Raw genomic sequence first — 21,875 nt, forward strand, 5'->3', positions numbered from 1 at the left:
TGAATCATGTAATGTAAGCGTTCTGGAGGGGTATAGCCTCTTCCTGTTCACTGGTCTCCTTATCCCAGATTGCCTAACAACAAGACCATCCCAGAGCCAAGGTCGGGATTATAGCCTTTCTTCCAGTGAGCACTGTGAAAGGTTGGTTAGTTGTTTGGCGAATAGAGCAAGGAAAGATTGTTTTTGGAGGCCCACAGTTCTACCAGTTTTCCACCTTTATTACCGTACTGCTGTTGTATCCCCAGCCAGTGCTGTGACTGTTATAATCCTCTATTATGAGACTGGGATCGTTACTGTTGATCAAGAGGTTCTTTGGCCAGGGAAATGGTTCTGTAGGGAGGTTTATATACTGAGAAAATTTCCAATGACTTAGTTTTTATGCGCAAGATTTAGGACCAACTACATTCCTGGAATACTAGGAGAGACTTTGTCTGTGTTTCTTACAAGCACAAGATGCCTGGTTGTGGGTTGACAATGACCAGTGACCACTGCTTTCGTGCATGAGAAACCTTCTGTTTGGAAGCTAATTATTTTCATTGTAGGGTCGAGGGTCTAACCTTTTACCACCCTAAAGTTTCACTCTTTGTGCTCTCTCTCCGGCAATATCTGGAGTGTGATGTTGAGATTAGTCTTCTGTGAAGGATTAACGGGATCGCCACGTAAAGGCTCTCAATAATGACCCTAATGAAATGGGATGAGATCAATAGAAGTGGCAAAAATCGTGAAAGAGGTTTGTGGAGTATCAAAAGGTTCTCGTGAATGAGAAACTTGGTGGAATAATGATGCGGTCAAGAAAGTTCTGAAAAAAATACAGCAAAGTATCGTAAATGGAGAAAAAAGAGAAGTGATGAAACAAAAGCAGAGTTACAGAGATTACAGAAATAAAGCAAAACGAGTGATTTCAAACGTAATGCATGAAGAGATAAGAGAAGAGGCACAAAAGATTGAGAAAATGAGAGTGGAAGAAAGAATGAAATATATCTATAGCATGGCGAGAACACAGGCAAAATGTAAAAGGGATGTTGTTGACAGCCCTTGCATGAGGTATAAAGAATGGCATTTGAAGATGGAGTTAGTGGACAAGTTGTACTGATTGTAACCTAAAACTAGAGCTAAAGTTACATTTCAAAAACAAGGCGATTAACCCTCCCCCTAGTTTAACATGCGGACAAGATATTTCAATTGTCCTTTCATCATTTTTTTTTATAGATGCCACAAAGTAAAGTCGCTCCCAGGTGCCAAATTGCCTCAACAGATCTTGTTCGTCAGACATAACAATACATATTGTTTCAATGTTGAAAAACACCTCCTTAAAACTTTTCAATTTAATTGAAATTAAACATAATTCTTTTGACACTTGGATTTAGCAAAAAATTGAACATTAACATGCTTTTAGATTATAACGCTCTGTGCCCTAACAACTAGAAATCTGGTTTAATCTTGTGTCTGTTATCTCGTGCTCGTTTAGTGTGTTCTGATGTTCAGTTGTTTCAGAAAGAAATCAAGAAATTTAAAAAAAGCATGTTTTATTTAAATGGATAACCTTCTCATTTTTTTTAATAAAGTCTTAAACACCTTCATGGCTGATAAACCAAAGGATCTGTTTCCGCCGTATACTGTAGTTTACTCGTAATCATTCTTGTATCACTTGTTCAGTTTGTGCTTTTCAGTCCGGAATGACGTTACAGTTATAGTGCATAGTCAGATCTACCTTATAATTTTTATTTTATGTATATTGCAGATTTAATTACTGAGAAGGACACACGTACGTGTCGAAAACGTTTGAGTTGAATTTTTAATTATGTTATAATATATCTTTTAGTAATAAAACATGTTGGACCCGCTAAAGTTACTTTGTTTTGTTTGTCTATGGTTCAACAAAGCAAACGCTCTACCAAAGCTTTATCGTACTGAATTTATTAAAACAAAGAGCTCGTAATAATGGCTAGATACGCAAACTGCTGTATTCGGAATCTCGACATGAATTTCTATTATTGTATAGTTAAAAAAATAACTTCATAGACAACAAAGTTGTTCAAATTTGCAAGCTACAGCAGTTAAATTTTTTTTAGATTTGTATCTTCATATCTTTAAGATTCACTAAAACGTGATTTAGTATCAAATTGTCTAAATTTGAGCTCAACATCAATTGTATACATGATTGTATATTATCTTTGAGACCATGTAATTGTCCCAGAATTGGAAGATTATAGCTATCATTTTTAACTTAATATGTGCGCCAACCACAAAACTCCAATACATTTGCATCATAGGTCTACACCGCATGAAACAAAAAACCTAGATATTTCAAAAAGCTTGGCATTTAATTCAGCCTCCCGAAATGCTTGAACAGAAGTCTATAAATCGGAGTAATCGAACAAACAGGACGTTGTGTAGTGTTATTAACGGTATTTGACATGAAATTGTTCTAATTTCGTTAGTGCAATTTCATCATCAGACACATCACAATCCATTTTTGCAGGCGAGAATTATGTCGACGATAATTGGTCTGATGAAGCTGATATGCTTTCACTGGCGTTCAATCGGGCTCAACCAAACACCAATAAGGAAACTGGATCAATATTTAAAGTGGAAGAAGCAGTTAAGAACAGAAAGACTTCCGTCAACAAACAGAACGTCAAATCGTGGAAGAATGATGTGAATTCACTATCTTCCTTCATGGAGGTGGCATCGGAATGCGACATAATCACTGGAGCTTATTCCACGTTATTCCCAAATCACTGCCGCTCTACCAAAGTTCGTGACGGCGTTGAGGATCAAGCAGGTTATGATTTCGTTATTATTATTTCTTTTGCCATTTAAAGGTTTTGACGCCAACACATGCATTAGGCTCTCGCTCTCCCCTTACTTACCGATTTTCGTTTGTAATCATCATCATCTGTTTTGCTTCAAAGAAGCCAGGTCTTCATCCGGAAACATCAGGGTCAACAGAGTATCAAAAATTGAAACATGATTGTGGGTCGTTGATAATAATCAATTGCTTTTAATAGACCATAATTTTTTGTGTGATACTTAGTGATATGGCAACTGTCAGCAACATCGTAGCATACTTTGAATAGGATTGTTAGTTCATTCCTGTTTGGAATGAAGAAATTATACCGTAAATACTGAATTTAATATAAGTCAATTAAAAGCATCGGTGACTTCATTCTCACATGCTGCACCTGCCTGATACTTTGATAACTTGTTGCTGCGTAAACCACGTTTAAGAATAAACTAGACCATGCTTTGTGGTCAGGCAATAGGCATCAACAACACATGATTGCATGATGTCATTAATTTTAATGTAACGGTAAATCATAAGGTTTAGTTTTTTATGAAATATCAATACATTCTAAACATTGCAGAAAAATAAAGTGGCCAATGGGTAAACATTATTTCATCCGGTAAATTATTGTGCTTGATCTATCCGTGCAATCAAACTATTTTTACAGATGTTCTTGACAACGGAAGCTTCCATACTAGAATACTGTTTAATAATATTCGATCTTCTTTGCAACTTCGTGCTTTGAAATTAACCCAAGAGAGCCTCTGCATGACCAACCAATTCGATGTAACTTTAAGACCAGCCAAACTTCCGACCAAGTGAGCCCTTTGTTGAATGTTGATAATGTAGAATTGGCAATTAAAACGTAATAACTAGTACAGTAGTATCTTTTGAACACTCCACTAGAAAATTAACGTGGGCTTCCCCTAGTTTTACCAAGCTTTTTACCACAAATAAATATTACTGAGTTTTAAATTGTTGTGTTTTGATTAGGAGTTATTTCGTCATAATTTTCTTTGGAATTGAAATTACATATTTTAGTCACTCTGTTTTTATTACATAATTTATTATATTTTACCGCTTTAACTTGCAATTGTACACTTTAACTGACTAACTGCAGTACTGGCCGAAACGTTCTAGTAAATTACTGGTAATTTATGATTGTCGAAACATACGAAATTTTCTTGCAAGAAGTTAAATCGGTGAGGAGTTATGCAAAACGACGACTAAACCGAAAAGGATTTTGGCGTATTCCACTACGTTTGTATTTTACAAGTTTGCTTTCTACTTGGAACCGCAGACTGTTGTCTGCTAATCCTCGCTTCAACGAGGAAACTCCAATGAATACTCCTCGACTGGAGTAAAAACTAGTAATAAATGTTTTTCTTCCGATGTCTTCCTGCAGATTGCCACCACATGCATTGATGTTGAACGAAAACACGTCTTGTCATCTTGATGTCTTCCCTTTTCTTCGCTCGATGTGCCGTGCGGAGGAGAAAAGAAGAAGCGCGAAAGCGACTCGGCGGTCAGTGGGAAGGCTTTGTCGGTCTTTGGTTTTGTTTAATATTGCTCCAAGAGAGTGTTAAAAAATCCTTGCCGAGAATACCACTTATTGTCCGTTAACTAATATTAATTTTATATTGCAGATTTTTTCATTACTTCAACTCCATTGGATTGCATTTTTCTTCCAGCACCTGTGCCCGCTTAGCGCAAGAATATACCTTTACCTCCAATCATAACCCCTCCCCTACGCAACCGGATAGCCAAGTGTGACAACGACACTGTGTTTTGATTATCATCAGCAACTTAATGTAATGAATACATTACATCCGGGCGGCTCTGGTTGATTGTTATGTCTGATTGTGAACCTAGTTTCATTGGAAAGCGACTTTTCTCCATAAACAAACACCCATCATTGGATATAGCCAACAGAGGTTCTCAAACTGTGCGTCGGTGCGCCGGGTACACAATGATTTTGTTTCGTATTTCAACTCAATCGTCGTATTAAAATGCTTAGAGATATTATTATCCCGTGATATGTGCATTCGAACTCTTCATTGCAAACTGTAGCAATTGATTACGATTTAACAATCACAAGAGAAATAAAGGCTGGAGAGTGGAGACGCAAACACGTAAACTTACTTAAATTATTATTGTTGGGTACGTCACGAGTCCAGCAAACTTTTCCAAAGGCGCCGCAACGAAAACGTTTGTGAACCACTGGGATACCATGTTGGTCGCGCGAAATTGCAAATGTCCATTCTTGTGGCTTTTTGACAGTGTAGTTTTTATTATCACAGTACGAAACTTGCAGCTGACAAATACAGTACTTGGAATCGCGGAATGTGGTGACTTCGGTTAAATTGGAGTGAAAATGTTCGTAGAGAATTCTTCTTTCCCCAATCCCACTTTGTGGGGATCGCCAATAAGTTACAATCTCCATTTTCATAAGTTTAGGTGTGAAAATGTTTATCCTGAGATTAAGAAAGGTTTTGGAAGTTAAACTTGCCAGTTTCGCGTGGTTGCAGACGCGTTGAAGCTATGATGCAGGTCCGATAAATGTTTTAAAGCAATTTATATCTTCTTCGTTTATGACGTCAGTGAAAATGTTGCCCCTCCTGGAAAAATGACAATGAGTTTTAATTTTTAAATTTGTAGCCTATATCTGCAACTTAGCTGTCTAGGCGAGTAAGAAGTGACATTGGACCCGGACATTTTTGATAACAACCATTTTTTGGTTACAGAAGGCTTGTCTGGTAGTCAGACCGACGATTCTAAAATTCGGCGAAAATCGGACCTAAGGAATTTTTTTTTTTTTTTTTTATCCCACCCGAAGGTGGGATGTGGGCCGAACCCGGAGGTACTGCAATACCGGGACAACCCGTGGGTGCGACAAAGCGAGCTTTGAATCGACACCCCGTCTTCAAACATAGCCCCAAACCCATTTTAAATTTGCATAGGGCGCCATCTAGCGGTTGTAAATATTTGCTCTAAATAAAATGCAACATATGACGCATATATACGCGTAATTAACAGTCACAAGAAGATAATTGTATTAAAACTATTTAAAAAGGTTGTGATCATAGGTGTCGGCAGGAAAGGGGCACTAACCCCTCCCCCGGATTATGATTTTACATGCAATTTGCTTGCAAGAGTGCAATTTTCCAAAGTCAGATTCGCCTTCCAGGCAAATACTTTCACATCAGGTTTTCAACCAACCCTATTTTGATTTTTCTAAATATTTTCCGCCGTGGGCTCAACAACCACTTACATCAGACGTTAACAGTAGTTTTTTTTCCCAATTCTTGCACCTCACCTCTCAAATGTTACTTTAAATTGAGAACTTTTCTTACCTATGTTGCAGCTTACAAGATGAATTTGGCTTCAAAAATTGTGTCTTTGCAACCCCCGCCTCTCCCCCACACCTGCATTTTTTTCTGCCGACACCCATGTTTGTGACGTATTTGGTCATTTATATTACAGTTTCATGTTTTTCACGCAATTATAATCGCCTACGTTAAGTTGTAATTCAATGTAGGCTATATGACACTTCAACAACATTAGCAACTGAAACAAATGATGATACAACGTTGGCAGATGTAGAATCAACGTATAGGCTAATAAAACGATGAACATCAGCGATTTGAGCGATTAATGTTTCAACAGAAAAATCAGCGTATATTTAATATGCGTTCACTTTCATTAACAAGTCATTCATTGCAAAAAATACTTTACTTGCAAAAACTACCACAGTAACAATTTGAGGTCCCGTTCTAGAGATACAACTATTTTTATTAAAGTAAATATACTTCTACACTTACAGTTCTTGGGTATCTAACACTCTAAATGTGATGCATTTTCACACTGAGCTTCACAAGCACCGTGAATACTGCACATAAAGCCTTTCTTGGAGCAACCATACAAGATGTGCATAAACGTTTAGCGCTCCTGCAATTGCACCTAATTTCTTTCAGAAAGGTTTTGGGTGCACATTCATTACCTGTCATTATTGGGACCAGACCAGAACCAGAAGCTATTTCCTTGTATCCATAGAAAGTAGGATTTAGCACAGTTTTTAAATGACGCCATGTTGACACTTGATGATGCACACGAAAGCTGTGAAAGTAGCATGCTCTACTTGTTGGAGGCATTCTTTCAACTGATATATATTTTGGAGATAGGCCTACAGCGTAACTGTAGCGCAATAAATTCAAAGTATCCATGGAAAACCCTTACTTGTACAGAATTTGGGCAAATTCTTCTCCAATTCTGGAAATGTCTTCTTTTAAAGCTTCCTTGTTTCCGAAGGCGGCACATTTACGTTGCACTTTGTCCAGACCTTTTAATATTTTAAAAACTTTTACTTTTCCTATTCCGTAAAAGCAGGATGTTGTATCGCAGCCAGAGAACGCGTGGCAAAATAGCAACGATCGGCACATATTTTTTTTCCGAGAGCAAGCTGCTCCGAGAAAGGACATCAGTTGATGAAAACCACCAAGTCGCAAGTGAACATTTTTGAAAATACGTAATTGTCCTGTTTAATTTTGAATGCTCTGAAGACTGAAGTAGAGGGGTTGGTCAAATGTTAGCGGTGCACAACATAATGCTCATTTTTCTCGCTTGGTCTTGAACGAATATCATTGTATTGTAAACAGCTTCATCTGTTGCGGGACTAAGCGATATCATAGGATTAAAAGATACTGACGAAACTTGAAACTCACCTTTAACTACATTGGCCATGAACCCTTGCCATTGTACTGGCTTAAAATTGAATATATTTGAACACAGCCACAGAGTGTCAAGCAATTCATAGTGCGTAGCCTATATACTGTAACACAGCAGAGGCATTCAGCTGCTTGATTCGTACGTCTTTTCAAGTAGCCTACCCATCTTTGCAGCAATTAATGTACGGATTGACTAAATTACCAAAATTACCTAATTCCAGTAGTTCAGTTGCACTGACGTGTCGTTTTTCAACTTTCATAACTAGTGATCGAGTTGGTCATCAAAAATTTACTGATAAATTTCAGATAATTTTTTTTTCCCTTGTGAACACTATCATTAAAGCAATGGCAGAACGCTGAGTTGTTGAGATAAGAATTGCAATAGGCACTGTAGCCTATTAGTGGGAATAAAAATATTTGATTGAGGTAGGCTATGTCGCATAGGTAAATGAGAAAGGTTATACTGTATTTAAATTCAATCTGTATTCAATTTTAGTATCATTAGGCCTAACTAGGTGGCTAGTAACAATTGGTCACAGCGGTAAACCATAATCTTTTCGTGTGAAAATTGTAACATAAGATTCCCGAATCCGTTCGTCTGTATGTAATGACCGAAAAAGAAACACTCCTTTGAAACGTCTATTCAAAATTGTATTTCTGTAAAATTAGCCACCTGGCTGTCGAAAATGGAATGCAACGCCGTACACCACTAAAACTTGTCACTACAGAACAGATTACTTGGATAAAAGACGGAATTTTCGTCCAGCTGGCAAGCACTAAACAAACAGTTAAATATGCCTCCAACTTTCAAGCAACCATTTTACGAACGACTAGAATAATTTGCGATGTCTCAAACTCACGTACACAGTAACTGTGACGTCATAATGAAACATTGTGAAGCAATTCTCAACAGGTGTGAAAGGTAGTGCTTACGAACGATGGTGCAATATTTGGACATTTTTTAGCAATTTCCATGACGTAAGATGCCAGCTAGGTTGAGTTTTAGGTTTTTATACGGTTTTTATATGACGTTTGATTTGGTGAAAATTGTCTGTAACAACAATATTACTTTTCATGGTCTTTACACTTGTGTGTTGATCCGAAATAAAATTTATCGGCGATTATCGACGATAATCAAATATTGCCTTTGGCGATAACGATACCTGAAAAAATAATTGAGCGATAACGATAGGCGATAAAAATTTATCTCCGATAATTATCGCCGGTAAATTATCGCCGATAATGCCCATCACTGATTACTGTAGAGTGTAGACTAGAATTCGGCCAATTTGTTGCTTTCTGTCTGAATTGGAGGCCATTTGGCAACCCTGTAGCCTATAACCATTTTAAATTTGCCTTAATAGGTTGATCTATGGCCATTTCTCGAATTGGGTCATATCCTAAACATAGGCCACCAGACACAGTGCGTACAAGGGGAAATCTTTTTTTTTTTGCAATTTTATGAAGACGTTTTTATGGACACCTCTTATTTGTTTTGCAGTATATGCTAGTCCATTTCTAACAACATGTAGCGCTGATACTTCACATCCCGATTTATCATCCTGTTGAATGCTTCACTGTATTGTGTGAAAGAATATAGGCTAAGCAACCTTACAGTGGCGTAGGCTACGCCGACTTTCTCAAGGAGTGGGATGCATTCAAAAATGTTTTCGAAACGAGTTTTAAAAAAACCTTCATTTGCTAATAATAGCTAGTAAGTTTTATTGCACCCTACTCTTGTTAGTGCCAAAGGCTGAGGAACCTTATCTTACTTCCCAATAGTCAATAACTGAGAACGGGACCTCTATATTGTACAAGATCAGTCTACCATACTCCTCTTGCATTGTCGAGAATTGTTTTAGTTTGCATCAGCCATTTTCGTTTCTAGCTTTTCAATTTCATCAGATGAACGTAGCAACTAGTGCTAGAAACGATAATTGTCCTGATGAACACCCAAACTTTTCAGTATTCAGCCATTTTGATAGATTTTGTATTGAAAACCAGGCCACGATTGAAAACAATATTTTTTTGTTTGTCGTATCCAAGTTTACACCAGGTGGTTGAAGGATTTAGATTAAGTTGACGGGAAGCCGATCTTCGTGTCCACCTTCAGGCATTTCTTTAAGTGTCCTGCCGGAGATACAGCCACATGCTCTTGAGCGGTGTCGAACCGGCGTCCTTTCGATTGCCGTTCCATAGTCTCACCACTCGGCTATGCAGCCGAAAACAATATGATACTAACACTCACGACGTCGTATATAGGCTAATGATTTACGCAGTTGGCTTTCTTTTTCCAATGAATCACAAATATTAATAATAATAACAATATTTATATAGCGCCACATCCACAGTGCAAACTATGTTCTTGGGCGCTGTACATGACAATGGTGATAATTAATACGGTACGGTACTTTCAGTCAGTTCAGTGAAATAGAACGTTTTCAAGCGAGTTTTGAATGAGATTGAGGGTGAGTTCAGTGGCGTGCGTAGGATTTTGTTACCGGAAGCGAGGCATTCGGTTTTGTAATTGAGAGAAGCCTAATGCTACTTCATAGTGTGACCAAGGTAGTCTAGGCTAACTGTTGGTAAAATATAAACTATCACAGTAGCGTACCTAGGGTATGGCAGGCATGGCTCGAGCCATGGCGCCACATTGATATAGGGGCCCAAAAATCGGTTGGTAAAAATTAAAATTTGTGACTTACACTTTCTTCAAAATCTAATTTCCGGCCAATACAATAATCGAAAAGAAGTCTCATCTTTTACTGTAGCCATTGTTAAACAATGGAATTGTGACGTTGCAAAGCAACATTGCGCCTCTTCTGGCTCATTTTGCGTTCAGTCAGCAACAATTGGAAGTTTAGTAAAGTCGCTAAGCAGCCATTAGTTGAAGCTTGAGTGTTAAGTGTTGTCCGCCCCAATAGTTCAGTGGTTAAGCGCCTGGCTCAAGTTTGACTCTCGGGGTATGCGCTTGAGCAACGCATTTATTTTCAGGACTGCTCTCCATTCAGCGGCACCTAGTGAATGGAATAATTCCCGGCAGCAATACTTCAACAATCGAAAAACTTCACTCTGCCAATCTCAGTAACCCGCCCTGCGTCAAGAGCCTCTACAAGTAGCTATGCGAAACTAGCAGGAATAACCAATCAAGGCTTTGCCAGTCCGAGGATAAAGATTCAAAACCAAATCAGCTTAGAAGTAGTACCAGAACTTATTCATTTTTAGAAGAATTTATAAATCTAATCTGTTGTATGACTTCAATTTGGCCTGACCAAAGTACTCAGTTTGTTCTAGGAAGAAATTAGCATTCAAGTATTATTGAGCCTATAAGCATGATTATATGAAATTTTGAGACCATGAATTGGGTTAGGTATGATGTATTTTTACCTGCTCTGCCTAGCACATAGCCAAACGGATAAAAAGAACTCAATTCGTAATAGAACACACCAATGTTGGAATTGGGAATGATTCGCTATCAGTTTCTTCAATCTTTAGTTACCATACAATCCAACCGTCACAAAACCCGTCGACACGCCGACAATTAATGTCGGCAACAAATTAAATTAATTAACATTAGGTTTTGAAAAAATCTGCCGAACTTGGATCGTTTTATTTTTATCCACAGATATCCGACAAAAATACCCGTATCTATAAGTCGGTCACCGCTGGTTGCATCAACACAGCGCTCTATTGAGATGAATTTTAAGTAGGCCATTACGTAAAAGACAATGAAAACATTTTTTCCATGTAGGCCTAACTTATATATTATGATTATAGACCAAGCTTATTTTTTTAATTTAACTTTTATTTGCCGTTTGTAATTCCAAATAATAATTATATAATTTATAAGACACAAAGTGCAGCATTTTATCAAAATGATTAGCTCCGCAGACAGAACAAAACTTCTACGACGAAACAATCTCACGTGACTGTCTTTGAACATAATAAAACGGCAATAACACATTGATTTTTTTCTTGATTTGTTCATAAAAGAATTGTATGCAATTTTTAACGTAGATTGTTAAAAAAGGCGCACATTTAAACTTTGCCATGGGCGCCATTTTGCATAGGTACGCCACTGAACTATCACGGTTTTTGCCTAGGCTATGTCACTGTATTTACGGTTTGAATTAGGCTATAAGGACATGATGGCGTATGAGCGATCTTTCCAGGCTAGATTGGAGGGCAGGAAATCTTCAGCCACTCAGCAGTCTCGTCGTCCAGGACCCTCAGACCATGCGCACCGTGTGGAGGCCGGTGGATTAGGCAGTGGTGGATGACATGGTCTGCGGTCTGTTCAGTGGCACCACACTCGCATTCTGATGAAGGAGCCAGGCCCCACTTGTGCATGTCCGAACGAAAGCGGCCGACGCCAGTTCGCAGGCGGTTAAGCCTGACCCACGCAAGCCTTGCGAGGGACATCCCTGGTGGACGGGGATCGGCGTCGGGTATGAAGTCACGGAGCGTGGAGGTGTGATTTTGCCACTCCGTGTTCCACATATGGTTCGTCCAGTGTGCCGCACTTAAACCAAGTTCTTCTGCGTTTGTAGTTGTTGTGCGGCAGGCACAAAGGGGCGTCTTGATTTCAGCCACTGCTTTATAGGTGGTGGTCTCTTGAATGCTGCATGGAGGAGATGGTCGGGGTCCAAAGCGCGGCGAGCGAGAGAAATCGTGGCTCCTTTACGGCGTAGCTCAGCAGGTTGGATGCCTGCTAGGATTGGTAGGCAGTCCGTTGGAGTGGGACGCAGGCATCCAGTCACAGTACGCAGTGCGTCGTTGATGGCGGTATCAATCTGGTGGGTGTGAGAACTACGACACCAGACCGGCGCGCAGTACTCAGCGGTGGAATGAACAAGGGCTAGGGTAGCTGTACGAAGAGTTTTAGCATAAGGACATGTGAATATGAAAAGCATGATACCGGTAGTAAGCGTAAACAGATAAGTAGAAAGTAGAATAATTCGTTAACAGGCAATGTCATTAGTTCAAAGCATAAGTCGAACTTATGTGTGCTGGCTGCTGGTACACCCCTTCCTTTTCTTTGAATCTATACTTGTGTCCCTAGTATCTAATTCCTTGTATTTTGGATCCATCTTAGATGATTGTTATGTCCTAGCTTAGTGACAAATTCCTGTCTTTTTCACACGTTTTTATTATCAACAAATTACCTTCATTGCATCGCACAACTTTTCTCCTAAAAATCACACTTTTTAATAAGCGGTAAAATTAAGTTTCGCGGGAGTCTGAAATTAAAAATTAGGCCTAAATCAATCCTCATTGGCTTATTAAAATCATTCTTAGAATCATCATCGCTAAACAACTTTCTACTTTGATTTTACAATGCTGAAGAGATCAGAAGATTGAAACACTGGCCACTGTTCGTAGTTAGGCTACTGTTAATAATGTCTTTTAAAGATCGTCTTTTTAGACATTACTTTTAAAGAAATAAGAAGAGTCAAAAGTGATGCAAATTTCACCCGTACTCACCGTTATTATTTTATTCACTTATCTGTGAAAGCTTAAATATCGAATTCAATTTATCACTGTAGCCTGGTTTAAATAAAAGTTACCGCACTCTAAACATAAAGAAAAAGAACGCCTATACTACAGGGCCATTTAAGCACCATCTCGCTTTATCCCCCGAAATCCACTAGCGGGCCTCTATTTTTAGTGAAGGTGCCTGAAATGGTTCCAAACCATGCATTGTGAATTCGGATTAAACACGTTAAACGGACTCCACTTTCTATCAGGACTCCATCTTTGATTGCATAGCAATACAAAGAGCTATGGAGTTTAATTGAAACAAGCTAGACCTTCCAGTGCCGTTTTCAGAGGACAATTTGTGTCTAGTGCCAATCAAAAATCCCTTCTCTAAAACTTGCAATTGAATCTATTTTGCTTTGGTTTTGAATCGTTTTTCTCGGACTGACAAAGCCTTTGATAGGATATTCCTGGAAGTAATTTGCATGCTTGTAGTACGGGGGTGGTTAAGTTTTCAACTAGCCCTGATTTTAGGATACAACATTACGTTCTAAGACCACTAATAAAAAATTGAAATTTCCGTCCAAAAACTCCCCCCTTCCTTGAAAATTACTTTTCAGCAAAATTGTCTTGTATTGCATTGACGTCACTTTTTGCCTATGACATTTAAAGTTCAAATATTATTTACCTACTGTACCAGTTCAGTTTAGTTTGTTTTTATTTCTGACCATCACAACGAAAAAACCATATATGATAAACATAGCAGAGGTCTAGAAAAAGGTAGAAGCTTTCTCTGACGTCACTTTTGCTTCGCTTTAAAATTCTGGCATCTATGTAATCTGTGTAACCCGTAGGCTTACAGCGCACTCTCGCATTTCGAAGGAAAATTCAAAGCACTGGATTTTAAGAATGCCAAGTCACATTCCGACAATCACTTCAAACATACGTATTTTTGCAGTTTCGTTACATTGTGCATTTGTGTATATTGATTGCAATGCTCCCAGCGATGCACTTAGGCTACAATCAAAACTTGGGTCCCTTTTTAAGTGGCTGCGACGTTGATATGTGACTCTATTACTATTATTTTCAATTCAGTAATGTAGTACAGCATAGCGTTGTTAGGATTATTAGTTTCTGGTGTCGGGCTCTTAGCTTTTTTTTCTGGTGTTTTCTGTTCAAATGTTCTAGATCCTGGATTCCCTGGATATCTTCGTCTCCTTACCTGGATATAGAATAAATTATTACGTACAACGCCGGAGACCACCGTGTCCTGATCACATCCCGCCACCATTGTGCCCAGCAGAGGTGTCGTAGTCCTAACGACGGCTATAATAAGTGTATGAGCGGCGTCAGCATGCAATACGCCACGTCCACTACAGCCTCAATACAACCAATTGATTTGTCCTTGCAACACTCGTAACCAATGTTCATGTCAAGCCGTTGATTTATTCTGCATTGCTTATGTACAAAGCAAGGCTATACCATGGAATGACCAAGTATCAGGAATTGTTATGATAACTGTCTATCTGAACAAGTATAGGATATGTGCAAGTAAAATACAAATTTTGTAATTCTGTTCAACATTTCAACTAAAAGAGCTTCTGAAGTTATTTTTCACATATTTCATAAGCACTGAATAACCTTGAAAACCGTATTTTCTTTATCTCAAAAATCACTGCAACAACTCACAAAGTGGAAAAGACCAAAAAAAAATACTAGTTGCATTCCAGGGTTAGTTTCAAAGTTAAGAAACAAAAAGCATAATAAACTTACGAGTTTAGTTTAAACTTAACATTATTAATAGAAAATAAAAGAATTAACGACAGGTTTATGCCAATAACCATCCAAAGTAAATAAACTATACATCAATTACAGGAAAACTACAGTAGCATGAGTAAGTTATGCGCTAACTAAGGTGTTATTAGCTAGAATGAGGCTGGATAACAATCATCGGGCAAACTGAAAAACGAAAATAAAAATATTCAGGAAAAATTTGAAATTCCACCAATGTTGATTGATAGCAATATTGAATGCTACCAATGCTGATGACATTACTACGTTTTCTTGCATATATTTATTGTTGCGTTTCAGTGTTGCGCCTGCATGAACCCTTAAGTAGCGCATAACTTATCCATGTTAGTTTTTTTGTAATTGTTTCAACTCTGTTTACTGCATTGAGCACTTTGTTTGCAAATGCTACAATTCATTTTTGAAATAAATTCTGCATCATAACTTTAATGCCATAAGAGTGTTGTAAAAGCAAAGTTGTATCATAATTATAAACCTATTTTAAGGTGCAGCTCGTGCTACATCGTTTTGACCGCTGACTGTTGTGTTTTACACAAAAAACCGCCAAGTTTGATTGGAAACCATTTTAAGTTTAGCCTATCAGCTAGATATATTTACTAATGAGCAAATAAATGAAAAACAATAAGCACATCTTTTACACAGGTTTGGCTTGAAATAATTATTTTATTGCTTGAGTTTTAGATTACAACCATTTGTTTCATGTTGCATCGGTAGTAGAGAGAAGTGGTTGATTGATTTCAATGAGACATCATTGTTCTTCCTCGCTGTCATCTGAGGATGATTGATTGTGCTTCTCGACAACAGTCTCTTCCTTGGGTGGAGTTTTTAGGGTATGACCATTCGATGTAGGATCAGGGGCATATGGATTTGTTTCTTGGGCTTCTACAGACTTGGGATGACTATTAGCAGCGGTTGACTTGGGACGTCCATTAATTCCCGCTTGATGGCGCATTGCAGTTAATCTAGGGTACAAACGTTGTTGAGGGACGTATCCTGCTTGCATTGGGTCGACACCACCTTGAAGAGGCATTTTTCGGGGGTCACTAGGGTCAATGGGAACAACGGTGTAGTAGTTCTTTGCGTCAGCACTTCGCACGGGGACTCCTCGGTAAGGAGCGCTGGACTTCGCCCGTGACCGGTACACTTCTTCATCTTCCGATTCGCTTTCTTCCGACATAAGCGGTTGTCTTTTCACATCACGAGATTTTCCACGACAGAAACAATAGAAAATAAATACCAGGAAAAATAACCCAATGAGCGGGATGACTATGTATACCCACCCATAGTCGTTCAAATCCAAAAAGTTTGGAGGTGATCCATCAACAGGTGTGCAGCCTTCGGACCATACGCCATTTTTTATCCAATATTTCCAACAGTAAAAAATTGGGGGATCGTCTTGTTGAACGTGGGGTGCACCGTTGTTGGCAGCCATTGCAAGTAACCAATGATTTAATAGAATAAACCTACATAAACATGCATATTTGTAAATTTGCTATTCAAGTCTTTTGCTTTTCATTGCTTTAAGGAAATTGCTACTTTTTCTTTGCAAACATTGCTAGTCATTATAGCAAGTAGTGTCATCAGAGATGATGCTAAAACTACTTTTACAAAGAATTATAACTGAAATCTTGAATTTCTTATAAAAAAAATCAACGTGCTTGAAATATTCCACAATAAATGCCCAAAAAACAAATTGGGGAGATGTGGGATCTTTAAACCACCATCCTAACTTTTTTCCTTTCAAAGTAGATCTTTTCAAATTAAATATTTTTAGATGAAGATTGATTTCAATCTATGATTTACAAAAGGCCACAGTGAAGCTGTAATAAAAAAATATGACTTTTTTGCGGTTTTCTGTTTTAAACAGCCAAAAGTAATTCTTAACGCACCAGGTTTTGTTTTTAGCGCTTCCGCAGTGCTTTTTTGATTATCATATTTCAAACGGTTATCATTTCAAACAAATATATACTGCTACTTATTAGAAGTTATTAAAACTAATGATCCTATCAGTAAGAACTGCCAAGTTGAAAATCATCCTGATGCCATATGGGACCTTTAAATCAGCTAATCAGGGAGCTTTTGAACCAGTGGTTGACGAATGTCAGCCAAGATGAAGAAATGCTTTCCAGCACTTCATCTCATCCAAAAATCACAAGCAATTTGGAATGAAATTCTAGACAGCCAAAGTCAATTATTACTACAAGAATATATTTTATTACTGCTAACTAAAACATTGTGATAAAAAATCTCTGACACCCAATTCTACCAGTTTAGATTGATTCAATGATATAAGAAGCGATTTTATTTCCTGCCATTGTTCTACAAAGAATAAATTTTTCGATGCTGTTTAAATACCTTTAAATTTTAGCATAAATATTGTAATTCATTTTATACGATGTTAAGGAGTCGTTACGCCCTTCTAATCAACTTAATAAAAAAATATATCTTGCTAATGCCAAAATTTCTAAGAACGCTAATTTCATGAAAATTTCAGTTTCAGTGTTAAGTAAACTTGTGAATCCATAAAAAGTATACTTTCGAAATCTTTCCAAGTGTACCATAATTTTACCAGACACATGAGTTGACATCTCCACGTATAAAAAAAATGTCTGATCTACAGTTGCTGTGGTTGATAACATTTAGTTCAAACATTTTTTTTCTGTTCCCTTTGTGGAACAATGGCAGTTTACTGTAGGCTATATATTTGCTGATGTCCAGTAGCAAGGTCTGACCACAAATACAAAGGCCTTTTTCAATTTAGAATGAAAAATTCCATGTAGCAGTTTTCACGCAAAATGATGCAGCTGAGTTTCGATGTTCGGCAAGTCCGACCTACATTTTACGAGTTGAATTTTTTTTTATTGTACGTGAGTTATTTTAGCTTGTAAAAATTTCAAAACTTTTAGTTTCTTTTCAATTCTAATCTAACAAAAACAGCAGTTTATTTGAACAGCTTCTTTCAAGCACAGCAGCAACAAAATTTAGATAAAGCTAAAATGTGTATACGAGTACTTTGAAAGGTGAAGAAATAGAAACCCCAGCAGCCAGAAGCGTTGACGGGGTTCCGGGGGTACTTTTGAAGGCAAGGCATGATTTAAGGGTTTGAAGCCTTTCCAAGAGGTCAATGTGTTTGAAGATACCACCGTGTATTGTTTAGAATGGTGAAGTTTTTTAATAAGTGTCTTGAATCATGTTCTCATTGGCAGTGGTCCCAACATATCCTCTCAAGGCTCTGCGAGTAGCAGCAATAGCGGAAATCCGCAAAATGTATGGACGATTTACTGCAAGTTTGAAAAGCGGAAAAAACGTATTTTGATTTTAGAAGACAAGTAACTCAGTGCTTGTTGAACGTTCAAGAACACCGTGCAACAACGAGTAGTGTTTCTTCTAAACTACCACAAGATATACGCTTTTATGGCCTACTCTACACCACTTCCTTGGGCAAGCAATCAGGGATATCCAAAGAAAGGGATACGAAGGCTCGCAGTGATTGCCTTAACTTTTTTTAATTGCAAAGTGTTTTGTAGTGCAGCTGGTACAGTCAGCTACAGAAGGCAGTTAGCAAATGTTACGTAGAGCACATTTAAAGAATACTTGTTTGAAAAAACAGTTGAAAAGTTACCAGTAAGCTGTTTTTCTTAACAAAACCCTTGCAATAGACTAGATAAAAAGCCAGTATATGAGTAGTTGAATTAAGAAGTAACCATGAGCATGCAGTAAATATGCAGGCCTGATGCTAATAGCGCAATGTAGGTTATCATAATAAGATTTATTAAACTACTATCGGTGCCAATTGTTATTTTACGATAAACAGATATTATTTACGATAACAAAAGCGCTTTTTTGTCAGACGTAATAAAAGCCTTCGTACCCCCTTCGTTAGATATCCCTGCTAGCAACGTAAACCCAGGGTCGGTGCAGCAGGTGCAGAAAGACTACGAAAACTATGTCCACAATGTGCAATATCCTTCTCTATGAGGATCATGGCTAAATTAGTTGCCCCTTCGTTAGATATCCCTGCTAGCAACGTAAACCCAAGGTCGGTGCAGCAGGTGCAGAAAGACTACGAAAACTATGTCCACAATGTGCAACTGCAATATCCTTCTCTATGAGGATCATGGCTAAAGTATGTGCACAAAGTGCAACATTCTTCTCTATGAGGATCATGGCTGAATTTGTTTAAAAGATTGTCACACTCGTCAGTGCGTAATCACTAATAAATGAATGTTTTTCAACCAATTTGTACTTCCTGATACCAGACAGACGTAGTTCTAAGTCACTAAAGCAAAAAGTTATTAATCTTGTACCGGAAACTGCCAATGTTCCACAAATGCAACATGACGTAACTTACGTTAGAGACATATTGCCCTTCACAAAATAACTTTTTATCATAATAAAAACAAAATATCTAAAATTTACTAAAATTCGACACTGAAACTATGCGCGGTAAAAAAAAAATTAAACGTAAATTAGTCATTGGAGTTGTACATTTATTGCTAATTTGAATTTAGCAAAATGGTTTAAAGATTCCACGTGGGTGGTTTAAAGGTTCCACCCTAACAGGATCTTTAAATCAGTTTTTTTTTTTTAAACAATAAAATCCTTGCCAATTCGCCAATACTAAAAGTAGAAAATAATATTCAAGGTAGGCTATTGTTACAGTAGGCTACATAAATTGTTGTGTGATTTTTTGTTAGAAAAGAAATAAACGTTTTAGCCTTAAAAAACCTACTTTTGGTTTAAAGGTCCCACATCTACCCTAGGCTACACAAAAAGCGAGATAACTTTGTTTACTCACGGCGTTGGGTTTTCCGGCCAATAGCACAACACCCAATTGGCCAGAAAACCCAACAATTAGCCTACTGGACATATAAACAGTTGTGTAGCCTAAAGTTCTGTGTAAACCCTTTTTTTTCTGTGGGCCGGTAAAATATCAGTCGCTCAGGTCCGAAATAGAAAAAGTTTTTACAGGAAGGATAACAGGTGTTAAAACTTCAAGCAATTGTTGTCAAGCACAACGAGTCAAAAACTACTTGGTTACCAATTGATTAGTATCCTATTGAAATTGAGTTAATCTGTACATATAGTAGCCTGATAAACTAAATTCTCCCCCCCACATAGGCTACAGGTTAATCATTGTAAAGCAATTGCATAATAATATTTTTGTAAAAATTGTCTAGCAATCCTAAATAGCGTATGGTCATCGCAATTTTTCAGAAATGGGAAGTTGGCCAAGTCAACCTTGTGACTCACCAAAACATGTTTTCTAAATTCAATTATGCCCATTGATTTTGGATTAAAAAACATTGAAGTAGCCTACATCTCAAACTTATCGCAAAGTTAACAACAACCTATATCATGATTAGGCTAAACGTTGGCTAAGGTCCTTGCAATTTTTACATTCATACATTTTGCTACATTTCACAAGTTTGCACTTTCGTTATACGATATCTCCATTCTAGAAATACTAAACTGATGAACAACTTATCAGCAGAGTAACTTGCGTCGCTAATGTTTGTAGCCTACGATTGCAAACTTCTTGATCCTTAAAGTTACGCAATAGAAAATGAAACGCTCCAGACAAAGTAACACAAACCCCGCATAGCTGACCAAACATGATCACGCCCATGTTTGTTCGGTAAACATTAATCAACTTCACAAATGTCCTAACCTTCACTTCTTGCTTCAAGAAATTTTTTCCTGAAAATATATAAGTTAGGCTTTCCATTGACGATGTAACAAGCATGAAAGCGATAGGCCCCACTAACGACAAACTTATAATTTGTGGCATCATCTCCTGGAACAAAGAAATCGTTGATTTTCAAACTGTGCTTCAATGTTTGCTTTGTTGAGTACATAACCAGTCAATGATTAACTCTAGAACGCTGAAGCATCCTTTATATCAAGTGGCAGCCGATCGTTGTCATCGACTTTTTAAGTTAATAGGCTGAGTTATTCTCATAACATATCTCGAAAACCTACAGTATATTATAGAATTATAAGCTTTCATAATGTTTTCGCAAAGATGTCATATGGCTTGATATAATTAGAGTAACCTACTGTGGCTTACAATATTGTAGAATGCATGCGAATGAATGAATGCATACAACAAGTTCGAGGCGTACTACTTCAACTACATTTCATCTTTTATATATGTCCAATTGTCCATCCTACAGGTTTCGTTGAGTTACGTACAAATGAAACATACTTAATTTGGCCTATTTATTTTTTGATTTCTTATTGCAGCAACAACTAAACAAGCCCACTTCACCTTAATAACCACCTTTCAGAACTGAAACTAAACATTAAAACAGAAGGAACAGCACTATCACATGAAAAACATTTCAAATATCTCGGAATTACACTTGACAAGAGATTAAGTTTCAAACACCATTTCTAAAACATTGCAGGTAAGCTCAAAATAAGGGACTTGTTAATTAGAAAACTAGCTGGAACAAGGTGGGGTGCGTTTCAAAACATCTGGTGCATTTCCAATCTAGTGCTGTGCTATTCAGTGGTGGAATACTGCGCTTCTGTGTCGAGCCATGTGTTTGAGCAGAGACTTCGAAATCCACAAATTCGAAGTGTGACTCAATTCAAATTCACACACAAATTCGAAGTCCAATTACGAGAGTCAATGCGCACAATCACCGGAGCACTCCAATCGCCTCTAACACAATGTAAGAAGCTAATAAGCAAACTGAACACATAGCCTACTACTAAGTGTCCATCAGAGGTGTACAGGAGCCGAAGGTTTGGATTATTTAGGAGCCGAAGTCTCGGTTTATGGCCGGAGTCATAGTGGAGCCGGAGACTGAAATTCTTGGCAAAAATAGGAGCGGGATATAACTTTTTGCCAGTTGATACTTTTAGCGTACAAATATTTGCGGTGCACTTGGTGCAGTTGATATTTTTGTGCATTTCTATGGTTTTATTTTCTAAGCTGTAATTTTTTCATTCAAAAATATGGTTTTCTTTTTTATGGCTGGTGATAGGAAAGGTATAAGTGTTATACTTAGTAGGCTATACTCAATTTGAATTGTGATTCATATTTTGAATTTTGAGCCGGATTGGAG

At 37.7% G+C, this 21,875-nt stretch overlaps 1 protein-coding gene and 1 pseudogene across 1 annotated transcript in view; one reads left to right on the top strand and one right to left on the bottom strand.

Moving 5' to 3' along the window:
* The window catches only part of LOC145773800 (uncharacterized), a 40,264-nt gene extending 35,132 nt beyond the window's left edge, over nucleotides 1–5,132 (top strand). Inside the window, exons 8-11 of the mRNA XM_082584929.1 lie at nucleotides 2,483–2,785; nucleotides 3,456–3,606; nucleotides 4,194–4,313; nucleotides 4,435–5,132. Of these exons, the coding sequence (XP_082441055.1) occupies nucleotides 2,483–2,785; nucleotides 3,456–3,606; nucleotides 4,194–4,313; nucleotides 4,435–4,561 (701 nt within the window). The 3' untranslated portion in view covers nucleotides 4,562–5,132. The remainder of the gene's footprint in view (nucleotides 1–2,482; nucleotides 2,786–3,455; nucleotides 3,607–4,193; nucleotides 4,314–4,434) is intronic.
* Nucleotides 5,133–5,626: 494 nt separating this feature from the next.
* Nucleotides 5,627–5,838, bottom strand: LOC145774954 (U2 spliceosomal RNA; annotated as a pseudogene).
* Nucleotides 5,839–21,875: the final 16,037 nt, after the last annotated feature.

Source organism: Aplidium turbinatum, chromosome 7 (genome assembly GCF_918807975.1).
Source record: "Aplidium turbinatum chromosome 7, kaAplTurb1.1, whole genome shotgun sequence".
NCBI lineage: Eukaryota > Metazoa > Chordata > Ascidiacea > Aplousobranchia > Polyclinidae > Aplidium > Aplidium turbinatum.